This window comes from Dermacentor silvarum, chromosome 4 (assembly GCF_013339745.2).
Source record: "Dermacentor silvarum isolate Dsil-2018 chromosome 4, BIME_Dsil_1.4, whole genome shotgun sequence".
Taxonomy (NCBI): domain Eukaryota; kingdom Metazoa; phylum Arthropoda; class Arachnida; order Ixodida; family Ixodidae; genus Dermacentor; species Dermacentor silvarum.
In genome coordinates, this window is record NC_051157.2 from 135,571,692 (window position 1) to 135,584,229 (window position 12,538).

General features: G+C 44.5%; 1 protein-coding gene across 1 annotated transcript in view; it reads right to left on the bottom strand.

Annotated features, from left to right (window-relative positions):
• Positions 1–12,538, bottom strand: part of LOC119448918 (MAM and LDL-receptor class A domain-containing protein 2) — a 666,053-nt gene that overhangs the window by 8,090 nt on the left and 645,425 nt on the right. Inside the window, exons 33-35 of the mRNA XM_049666563.1 lie at positions 9,177–9,382; positions 3,541–3,631; positions 227–469 (exon numbers count right to left, since the gene is read on the bottom strand). Coding sequence (XP_049522520.1) covers positions 227–469; positions 3,541–3,631; positions 9,177–9,382 — 540 coding nt within the window. The remainder of the gene's footprint in view (positions 1–226; positions 470–3,540; positions 3,632–9,176; positions 9,383–12,538) is intronic.

The window sequence follows — 12,538 nt, forward strand, 5'->3', positions numbered from 1 at the left end:
AACAAAACTGCTGCTAAAAGAAAGCCGTTGCTTCCTGACGAAGATAAGTTCTAGGGACTTAACTTCGGCTTAGGCTGCATTCCATGCTCAAGCACTGTTAATGATCTCTTGCCTCCATCTTCGCGTGTACTTAGTACTAGTTTGGATTATATAGTGTCTCTGTTTCACATCTTTCCGCCAATGCAGACTTTCCAATGAGTGCACTGCTATTTCCACGAGCACTCACCGTTGCGACTGTTGCGTGGGTTGGTGAGCGGTGAGTTCTCGACTTCGCCTACCGCTTTGCGGCGCCATGCCGCCGTGCCACGGTTCAGAGAGCCGTCGGAGATCCAGCCGCACAGGCCTTTGCTGAAGTCGCAATCGCCGCAGTTTCGCTCGTCTTCGCCGTTTTCGCAGTCGGTCACGAAGTCACACACACGCTCTATCGTCACAGTCTTGTTGCCACAATCAAACCTTTGTGTCGACCGTGCTACGTGATGGGAGAGATGGAGAAAAAATAAACATTGCAGGTCTACATAATTTCAAATAAGTGGTAACTCTTGAAGTTTCGTCTGTGAAGTATCGAAGACGAGTTAAGTTTCGTAAAGTGGACCTATGCTTGAAGTGACGAAACTACACGTTAGCTTGATGACTTGAATTTGGTCGCACAGAGAGTGAAATAGAAAAAAAAATACATAGAGACAGCAAGTTTTAGACTCAACATTGTTTGTTTTCTGTATTTTTCTTATGATTGCTGCCCACTTTCTCACGTTCATTCATTTTACTTTTCACAAGCTGCAACATCCCATGGAAGAGACACTGAAGCCGTTAGAACATGCTATCTTTGAATTCATAAAATTTTTATAGACAATAGTCTACAAATAAGACGAAGAAACAATGCCACATGAGTATGTCTAGAGAATCACTCGTAAAATATATTACAGAGAAATAAATGCACGTATGCTAAGGAGAACATATGAGCACCGAAGTTACAGAATTAGCAATACAATACTAAGAAAACAATGTAGAATATATACGTAGCAAAGACTCATTATTTTCGATAGGTAAACACCTACCTATATGTACCATTTGATGATTTTGGTCTATGTTACTGCACGGTAGCTATCCGTAAGATTTTATATATCGGTTCCGAGCTACTACAGGCTAGATTTGCTATATACCACATAATTTGCTTATATTGTGCTTGTGACGTAGGCTGTGCGTATCATTCGATTGCTCGTTTTTCCCAGGCACAATATCCCCAGTCTTTAATGACACTCTCCCTTCTTATTTCTAGAATTCAGAGCCCTATAAGAAATGAAGGCGATAAATATTTTCAACAAAATGAAGCAGTTAAAACTTGGTTAATTTATTCGAATAAGTGATAGAAACTGCCAACAACTTGCATTACTCAGCAGAATTAAACACCACTTGCGCTCTAAGGACACTGATTTCATCACCCCACTCGATCCTCTATCGCGCATATATTTTATTTTAACTTACACGGTATTCTTGCGTCTGACATGATCACTTTTTTTACTAAATAAACTCGCTGATCCACAGATTCAGTCACTGACCAACTCTTTCGTTAAATCACTCAGTCCAGCCTGTGTTAGTCGCAAATTACCGATCTCCCGTCTTCTAGTCTGCAAACTTTTATCTCGACATGCGCATTAACCAAAAGAATTGTAAATCATGCCCGGCTGACAAGAGCTTATGCTTCTAGAAGAACCTTCCTTTATTCAGGAAACTGCAACATCTTGTAACAACTGTCCTGTTAGAAAGATATTTATCGTCAAACGTCCTAGAAATAACATTGGTGTTACACTTTCCTAGAAATGTCCTTCTATCTGCTCTGGGCCACCCTTTAGAATGCTGATGAATGTTTACCGCAGGTTTTGGGGACATCTCTAACGTCGTGTTATTTCATGAGATCTTTGTTAAGCTCACATTACCACCTTTTCATTTCGCATTTGCATCTGCCATAATGTGATCAATTAAGAAGGCCAACTACTGACAATTCATCACGAATCACTTTATAATGAGGATGCAGTTACGTAAAAAAATTTATGGCGCTAGCTGGTCACTCCCTGAGCGGTATGTGATGTCAGCCTTGTCGTCAGCCATCCGGGTACTCACTAGAAGACGCTTGCAAGCCAGAAATAGATCTATTCATGATAAGGTATGTGGTTAATGCCTGTAAATACAGCGTGGAATGCTACCGCAATAAAAATCGCATTTATAGTTCTTCGCGCTATCGGATCGGCATACATCAGAGAGTTGGAGAATAATTCTTTTTCAGTGTACGATGACCATCGTTGTTACGTAAGCACAATAAGTTCGCATCTGCCTTCAATTATTATAACAAGCTCATTGCCTTCTCATGGCAATGCACACATTCCAACGGTACTTAAAATGCGAGGGATTGCAATGAAACCGCTGCCGCCTTTTCTTTGCTTTTGGAAGCTTTACTGGAAATGTCTACAAGGAATGTCAGCAAGAAGTTAACAAAAGTTGAAATGTATGTGTCATAGACAATCGGTGTGCTTCTATTGGACTACACTACTGCGACAAGAACTATGCGGACACTGCCAGGGAATTATACCGACAACACAGACGCACCTGTGGGTGCGAGGGAAAGCGTAAGCGGAGGCCGAGAAGTTGGTGGCTTAATGCGGGCCGTCTTACCCTACGCCCGCTATCGGAGGTCACACGATCAAGTAGGAGCTTGGAAAGGAGAGCACGCGTCTCCTTCTCTAACCATGTCATGGCTGCGCATGGTTGTTCACGGGAGAGAGCGCATCGCCAGCCCGCGCGCCGTATCTTTGAGGTAAGCTGTGGCGGGTGTAATTGCTAACGGAGAGCCAAGATCGCTGGGGCCCAGATGCACGCTGTTTTCCCGCGCGGCTAGTGTTGGACGTCACCTAATCTCAAGTTTTCGAGACGCGGTGAAGCATGTGGCAGCACGAAGCTATTGCTCCTCGTTGGCGCCAGGTCTTGATTACGTCAGGGCTGTGAAAGCGAGTGCTCGCAGTCATCGAGTAAGAACTGACCATGCTTGGTTGTGCGCGCGTGACATAATGGTTTATAAATTAATAAATAATCTTATGAATTCCGAACGTTACTTCGCTGCAGTAATCTAACTTTTTGCGATCGCTATTTATACTTCGCAAACTGTAACAATGTTTCGTCTTGTTCTTTTATCTAAATAATTTATTATAGTGTTCGTATAAATGTATTTTGGTCTAACGGCCATCCGTCCGTATAGCTAAGTTGGTTTACCGAAGGTGCACCGACGCTGGTCAACAATAATAGATAACAATATTAGAATAATAGATATCCAAAAGATTAGATTACAACGTTATGTATTCTTTACAGATTGTCTAAGTACACCTTTTAGAAATAACCACGAGGTCGCAATGGTACTGGGTTACTGTCGAAACATTAGGTTTAATAGAAAACACAAGACATGCAGGGCAAGATGTGATCGGTTTTGGTCGTGTTCGTTGGCTTCGCTTGCTTACTTCCCATTAAAATATACAAATATTTCTTCCTACTCACTCCTTTGATTACATTGCTCGCTGATCAGCACATCGTCGATGGCAACGAAGCCGTCTCCGTTCGTTCCAGAAACAGCAGTAATGGTATCGTCCTGGTAAAAAGATACGGCAAATAGAATATGGCAGAAGCACTGAAGTGGCAGTTCTATTAAATGTTACGTAAAATTAAAAAAACATACATTACTTTTTTCTTTCACCCAAGTGCTTTAGGAGCAAAGGTGCCGCACCTTTCAGTTCTAATAACTAATATTTGATGTCTTATCATTTGGTGTTTCTAAATATAACTTCAATACTGCTTCATATTTTACATACATGCATACATACACACATACATAAATACATACACCCGCCGTGGTTGCTCAGTGGCTACGGTGCTGGGCTACTGAGCACGAGGTCGCGGGATCGAATCCCGGCCACGGCGGCCGCATTTCGATGGGGGCGAAATGCGAAAACACCCGTGTACTTAGATTTGGGTGCACGTTAATGAACCCCAGGTGGTCCAAATGTCTGGAGTCCCCCACTACGGCGTGCCTCATAATCATATCGTGGTTTCGGCACGTAAAACCCCATAATTATTTTTTTTAAAACATAAATACATACATACATACTGTAATGTAAACGCATACTGTTTCCATTGGGCTCAGGATCCTTTTAATAATGACACAGAAGACGGGAGCTTTTTACATTCAACACAGAATATACAGAGACACATTAACCCGACACAGAACGATTTACATGCACGCGGACTAGAGTTCTGAAGACCTTTATCCTTCTATATGGTGATATTCCTAGCACTCATGCAGCATGACTCGCTGGTGTGCGTCGTTGTTGCGGAGCCCGTGATGGTTATCGTGGCGTAGCGACACTTTAGCGTTGCGTTCCTACATTTCACTTCAGCTGGTATGTATCTTGCGACGGCCACGTCCCACGCCGCCACCACCACGCACACCTGGATGTGACTTGGAAGCAGGGGAAACAGCAGGCCCGCAGAACACCAGCCCATTGCTGTAACTGGCCACTAACGTCTGGCCTGTAACGCCTCAGCCGCTAGAACGTCGGGCTCGGTCGCAAGACAGGTAGCTCAGACCTGCCGGTTCCCAGCAGGAAGCACTGCACCAGACCGCTATAGCTGCAGGCCGCTGGTGCGCAGGAGAGACCAGCCACGAGTGGGACTTAAGACCACGTGACGTATTCTGAAACGCTCCACTTCGGCGATAGTTCACCTAGGGAACAATTTCGCCTTCAGGCGCATGCTGATTGGCTGGTTGAGCAAAATTGATTGATGTCGGGCTCTAACCAGCCAATCAGCTCATTCAATTTTGTCCAACCAGCCAATCAGCGTGCACCTGAAGGGGAAATTGTCGCCTAGGCGAACGATCGCCGAAGTGGAACAGTTTCAGAATATGTCCCCATGTCCGTAGGTTAGCAGGACACCGGTCGCCTGTACACGAGCCTTGAACCGCCGTTCTGCGAGCTGCCGTTCCAGACTCCCGTTCATTCTCATGCTCTGCGCGCTCCGCCCACCGCTTCCTTGTCCGTGGCATGTGGTCTCTTCCATTATCATCATGAGTAACATTTCTCTTGCTGCCACAAGACAATTATCACGCCAAGCTCGCATTTCAGGCCCTTTGTTCCGTCACGGTACATGCCACACACGCCACACACAACACACACACAGAGAGAGAGAGAGAGAGAGAGACATGCATACATTAGGCGCTAGTTAAAAGGTGCCAGCAGCACCACTTTGCAAGCTTTCGTGTTATGTCTTGCAAACTGTCTTTCCCCAAGACTGTGGCCCTTCTGCTTACCAACTTCTACTGCCATGTCTGCAGCAATAATATTGATATTTTATACGTACTTCGTAGAGGAGGCTACAAGTTCTCATGAGCTCATAGCGCAGTATGCGCTCTCTCGTAACTAAAGGGGACCCATAGTGTGTGTTTTATACATGGCAAAAAAAGTGGCCTCTATTACCGACACGGAAAGCAATTAGGATCGCATTCAATGCGCGGTGTGGCCGTTCCTTGCGCGTTCCTTCCATGAGCTGAAGTATAGGACGAGAGGTCTCTATTCTACTCCTGAACGCAAGACTGCCTGTCGCCACACTTCTGTCAGAGTGGACTAGCGAGACATGCGCTCGTATTGCGCTAGATTTTCCTGCTGTGACTGCATAGCTATAGACTGTACTCCATTGTGTGTGTATGCCAAATTTTGTGCGGAATTATCTAGCGGTATTTCATTGCACTACTTTATGGATATTTCTTCTGAATTATATTTGCTTATGAATACGTATATAATACAATTGACATATATAAAATGAAGACAAAAATTGGAGGACGCTTAAGCTTCGCCTTTAAGAGTGGAATGTGATAGTGTTATCGCCCCGTTTGCATCGCATTTTTATTTCAGTGAGCTTCACCGCAACATAGAACACGGGAAAGCCAGCTTACAAAGACCAAGCTTACAACAATCCCCTTAAAGTAGGCCTCACTTGTAAACAGAAATGCATTGCTGAGAAGACGTTTTTTCAGGGGCAATATATGTCGTCTTATATTAAAAGGTGAGAGCCCTAGCACCTTTTTTACTATTTTATTATTTGTTCGCTATTGCGCCGGCGGGCGCGCGTGTCCAAAACGTATTAGACAGGTGAAGTCCCAATTTGACCTGCCGAGTATGCGAGTGCCATCTGGATAGCACTTTCGCAAGTATATTACCCGAATGCACTGGGTTGGGATGGTCGAAATGCTGGAAAAGGGGTTTGTGTTTTAGTTTCCTCGAAAGAGAATTATGTTTTCTCGCGCATTCAAATAACAGTCCGACGGCACCATGTTTGTAGGTTGTGCTTAAGTCGTGCTTTACGATTTTTCTGACGGATTTCAGTGTGAGAAATGCAATTTTTGTTCACCAATACTTTGCACCACGCGGAGGGCACCACGTGGTCGGGGTGGTTCGGGATGATTTTCTCCTTCGCTAACACCTTGCGCCACGCGGAGGGTCTCCGCGGTCGGGATGGTGGGGATAATTTTTCCGCCACGGACGCCAACGCAGGATTTTCAGCGACAAGGCGCTTTAACGCTATCGCGTTAGTACGCAGGCTGCCAACTGTCAAATGTATTTTAAAAGCCATAGCAGGGTAAACTAAAAGGGTCGAAGGCGACGTTGCGAGCTTCGTAAAAAAAAACAGTTCTTTCAAAAATTGTGGTGCCAGATCACAGTTAATAAGTTCTGCACGGGGCTCATGGCTAAGGCTGTTCATGTTTTAAAACAGGAACCAGACGGCTGAGTACCATTACATATAGCGCGGTAGAAATGTCATCTCTGTGCGAACAAGGACATTTGGGAAAGGCTGCCGAGGCGAATAGATACGGCCTTCTTGGATCGATGCTCACTAGTTCAGATATAGGGTGCGAGATACTCAGTCATTCAGTGAACGTCGCGGCATTATGACGCTAGGTCCGTGCGTTGTTAGGACTATTGCTATTGGGCCTGTATGCGAGCGTAAATTACGTACTCCTTGAAATGATACTGGCGCTAAACTGACAGTGTTGCTTTTTAATCTGGCATTCAAAATTTTATACAGTATCAGTTTCCCGCGGCGTTTTTATAGTTATCTTGCACATTTTAAGAAACTGCTTGCAATATAGTGAAAATTGTCTTTTTTGGCCACTTTCCAGTCATAATTTGGCTGAACAGCCCAAAAAAGATTAAATGCTTTCACATGCAGCATCACCCTGATCATGAGAACAAAATTAACAACAGAATGAAAATAGGTTGGAATGCATGCGGCGAGCAACGCAGTCTTGACCGGCCGCTTACCGCTTTACTTGAAAAATGCGTAATCATTGCACTCTACCTGTACTCAAATATGGGGCAGAAACTTGCACGTCAACAAAAGCTTGAGACGAAGTGAAGGACCACGCAACAAGCCACGGAACGAAAAATGCTAGGCGTGATGTTAAGAAACAGGAAGACAGTGTTGTGGGTTAGACAGCACACGGGGGCAGTCAATATTCTATGTGACATTAAGAAGAAAAAAGATGGAGCTACACAGGAAATGCAGTGCGTAGGGTAGATAACTTGTTTTCTATTAGAGTGACAGAATGGGCGCAAAAAGAAAGAAAGCGCAGTCCAGGATGCAAGAGAATTAGGTGGTAGGAAATTACGAAACTCGCATGCATGAGATTGGGTCAGCTCGCCAAGACAGCGGTCTCTGGAAATCGCTGGGAGAGGCATTCGTATCATTTCATTCCCTGTCATTACCCTCAGGGCCTTTCATCATTACAGAGGGGAGAGGAACCTCATACAAACAACAGAAATATGCACAAGCGAATATAATACAAGTGTAGCGCAGTAATAATAATGTCAATACTATAATAAAGACATCAATAATGCACACAATATTATTAAAACATTAACGCAATAATTATAGTAACAATAATACAGGTATAACGTTACATTAACTTGTTCAGGTTGAACGAGGTTAGTCACAGCATGCTGAAAGTAGTACTGACCCGTGAAACTTACAATACACGGTGGTAGTTTATTCTGCTCATTATAAGTTTCAGAATGAAAAGAATTTGAAAAGGTTGCAGTTTTGCCGTGAGAAGCAACAACCTCATGTATGGATCAAGGCGACGCAATATGAAGGATGGTGGAACCTTGTCCTGCAGCGGACATAAAGATTTGAGTGATGTGGATAATTATGTTGACGCAACATTACTGCATCTTTATTTATTTTATTCGTCAGGAGCACCTTAAAGAGCATTCTCCTGTTCTGTCGTGCTTAATTCGGAGGTATTTGTTTTTTGCCAAGCGCTGGTAATGTCTATCGAACTAGACTAGGTTGCTGCAATAACAAGAATTGAGGAGTTTTTCTTCTATTGTGTTTGATAGACTTTAATATTATATCTTTTCTGTCAACCTGAAATTCACGGTCACTTGGATACCAAAATGAAATTTTCGATAAGACTGCTTAAGTTTTCCATTACTATTGTAAAACATTTCCGTTTAGGTGAAGTTAAAACGGAAATATTTGTACTCTACATCAGCTGTCTACACGTAACGATCATTTCGCCCAGTGTAGCTCTCAGTGGCCTTCCATACACGATGGTAGCGTCATTTGCCGCTAATCCAACTCTCCATTGCCAAACGATACCTGCACTTCCAACATCCGATGTACATGTATGCACTTTTCACCTGGTTGCTAAATCAAATTGAGGAAAAATATGTGCTCTTGCTCACCCTGATAGTTTCCTACAAGCATCAGTGTTTCACGGCAACTTCGTTAATTTCATGCCACGATAGAACAGCTGCTAAATAAGTACACTGATTTCCCAATATTGTGAGCCGCTTTCGCTGCACAGCACGACGTGCGAAACACTTACGTGAATTTTCAGGACCAAAAGATAAAATCATTTCGTTAGGAAAGCCAATAGTTTGTCATGTAAGGTGAGAAAACAACTCTTGCAAACTAAAAGGCATAACACACTTGTTATCCGAAAGGTATTTCTGATATTCCAAGTGTATTGCACCTGCGTCAGTATGGAAAAGCGGGACAATAATTTATTTCCTCCGTAGGGCCATCTGAAATCACGCATATGCAACACCTGTCGCGCAAGCGCAATTGTCGGTACATACCCACTGTATTGATTGCCGCCACTGGTAACGCTTCCAGACACCACTCCCGTTGAGTATTGCTTGATCTTGCACATAGAGCACAATCCCATTTGAGAGTTTGGGCAGGAAGTACCAGAGTGACACGCAATCGTACCGCAGGGGCTCTCGCAACGTAAACGATGTCTTGTTTCCCTTGGTACCCGGAGACTTGAATAGAAGATAGTAGCCTGCAATGATTAGAACGCTACTCTGGAACAGTGAGCGTCATCAGCAGCAGGGTCATCGTAATCAGCAGTATAACATTCTGATCAAACCTGTCAGTCTGCTTTCACGATAAACTTCTTTGTTCAAAAAAAAAAACTACTAAAGTCGAGCAGAAGAAAATCAAGTGAAAGAATATGTCTACATTACAGATATAGTCACCTGTAAAGAGGGTTTAGCCTTATCGCTTTAAACCGAAACGAAAGACGACAAAAAATTTGGGTGGGAGTCTTCAGCGAGTACTAACCAAATGTGTGAATATATCCACTGAATGGCTTTGTTTGTTGTTCATGCTCATTGCACACTTTATTAGCAAGGTATCTTAGGATCGGTATGTAATTGGGGATGACATGTTTTATATAAAAATGCAGAGCCCTTCCACTATCTGAAGATTGAAGACCACCAAATCGATTGTTTTTGTTTATATATTTATTAAATTGTTTCAATTTGTTGGCTATGTTAATGGTTGAAAAGACACAACACGTATGTTTGAGCCACACGTGAGGTTCGTCATCGTCGTCTGCTTCCACAGCTGGCTGCGTTGCCGCTGCTCATTACAGTAAAAATTTCACTTCTCGTCTGTCGTAATGGGGAGGCCGTGTTTATGAGCCACATGGGGCGTGGTTCGTTTGACTCCTGCTTGTTGCTCACTTTTCGAATGTTTATTTATTGTGTACCCTCGAACTTGCTACACTTTCGGATCCGTCAGGTCAAGAGGAACAAGCAGATACCCGACTTTTATGGGTGGGCGGAGCTTTTGTGACTTTTACTGCCATTTTTCTACCGACCCAGCCGTGATTTTGTGTTGACCCTAACCGAGTTAGGGTTAGGCATCGCTCGCCCGCTTCTTCTCGTCAGAGGCTTTTTCCGCAGACTTTGTGATGGAGTACGAGGTGGAAGGGGAGATTTTAACCCCCAAGGACTTTACTAACGACTCCGGGTGGCATCTTGTTGCCGCCAGACGTTCTTCAGTGAGAATGAGAAACGCGGCAGCCCACCAGCTTGGCACTAATGCCATCGACATTCAGCCTAACGGCACCTGCGGTGGTTCTGTTCGACGGGTACAAGGTGCCCACTTTTATCTCGTACGGCGGAATTATCGTCAAGTGCACTTGATTTCGCAAGCAAATGGACGTGTGTTGCAGCTTCGGCAGACTTGGGTACAGCTCCGACGTCTGCCTTTCGCCCAACGAAGCCATCTGCAGGGGATGCGAAGAAGAAAACGCCGACGCTCAACATAGGTGCAAACTCAAAAGAAACTATTAGAGCCATTAGAAATATCAATCCGTGATGCGGATTTTCAAAATTTCCCTACTGCGACAGTAAGCGCTGAATTCGATGATATATTTCCTAATAACGCTAACTCCTGCCTATTCGATACCTAAAAAGTTTGCTAGATGACCACCTCGAGAACCTCCAAATAAATGCAGTAATAGCCACAGATGCTTCTGTCAGTGAAGAGAAGGCAGGAGTGGGTATTTTTTCGGCATCATTAAATTGGTCTTTCTCTCTTCGACTACCCGACTTTACGCCAATATTTCAGGCGGAGTTATTATCGATCATCCTAGCTCTACGAAAACTTCCCACATCTATTACTTCAGCCGTAATCTTAATCGACTCCCTGTCGGTTTGCTCCACTTTATCAGTGCCCAATTCATCCATCATTCTCCGAGAATTTAATTCATCCATCCCCCAACATTTACGCCTTATCCATCTGGTATGGGTGCTAGGGCACGTGGGGCTCACTTTAAACGAATCTGCAGACGCACTAGCAGCGGCATCCCTTAACGGCCCAGTACTGAGGATTCTAAGACCTTCGGCATACGTCACTTTTGCGAGATTTAAAAAAAAATTGTCCAAGAAGAACACGCCAAATCATGTGTACTCAATAACACCGATTTTCAGCACCTTAGGTTTCCCTGGCACAGCAGATGGTGTTCAACAAGAAAATTTGAAGTGTCGTGTACTACGATGCGTTGCCGAATACCAAGGCTTAATTTCTATATACATAGGTCTGGTTTGGCGCTTTCCCCTCAATGCTTTTATTGCAATGAGCCCGAAACTCTGGATCATTTCTTTATAGAGTGTCGTAGGTTCACCATGCATAGAAAACGACTTCTAGAAGGTCCCCTCCGCCAACTTGGATTGACCATTACGCTACCTATCATTCTATCTCTGGGCGCGTCGGCACTAGGACACTCTAATAGGAACGTATCTGATGGCATATTTCATTTTGCTATGGAAACAAGGAGACTGCCATGCAAATTTTTTTTCACAACAAAAATATTTGCTTCAAATTTTAAGATGCTATAGCATGAAAATTAATAATAACGATTGTAATTCATTTGTTATCTCATTCTTAAGTAAGAAAATCCCATTTAGGTATCCTTCATTTTCCACGGAGAGCGAACGCACTCAATCCTCCCACGCGCAAGCAAGGAAGCGGGAAGCCCAGCGCCGGAGGGAGGCGGGGGGGGGGGGGGGCGCACTTTAACTCTGCCAGCAACCGCGCTCGTCGCTCGCTCGCACCGTCGCTTATCTCCACACGGCTCTGACCTTTATGCGCCGTGCATTCGCCCGCTCAGTTTCCGTTGAAGCGATAGACCGCACGTACCTTCACCCGCTGCTTGCTGCCAGCGTTTGACAGTCGTTGTCTGCAGTCATTCAGTTGTGATCTATTCATGTTTGTTTGTGCGCGCTTCACACCACGCTGTTCATTCAGTTAAGTAATAGTCGGGCCACATTTTCCAACGCACGCTACACATGCAATGCAGCCCGGATCGGCAGTGCAGCGCTACAGGTGTGTCCCTTCGCACGCGTGCCCACGGGAAGCACTTCTCATCAACACCACCGTTTCACACGCGCCTTCTCGTGGTCATCGAGTCTCTCTTCATGTCGGTCTACTTACGGCGCAGCACACCTGCTTACTTAATCAGCTCATGTTTGCTGCAATTCATATTGCATCCAAAGCCCGCTCACCTTACTTCGTATGGCATTGCTGTGTTGCTATCGCACTGCCGCCCGATTCGTGGCCAATCCCCGTAGTGGGTTGTGCTATTTCTATAGGCACCAAACCAAACCAAACCAAACTCAAATGCAAGCTGTGCAGAGGCGACCACCTT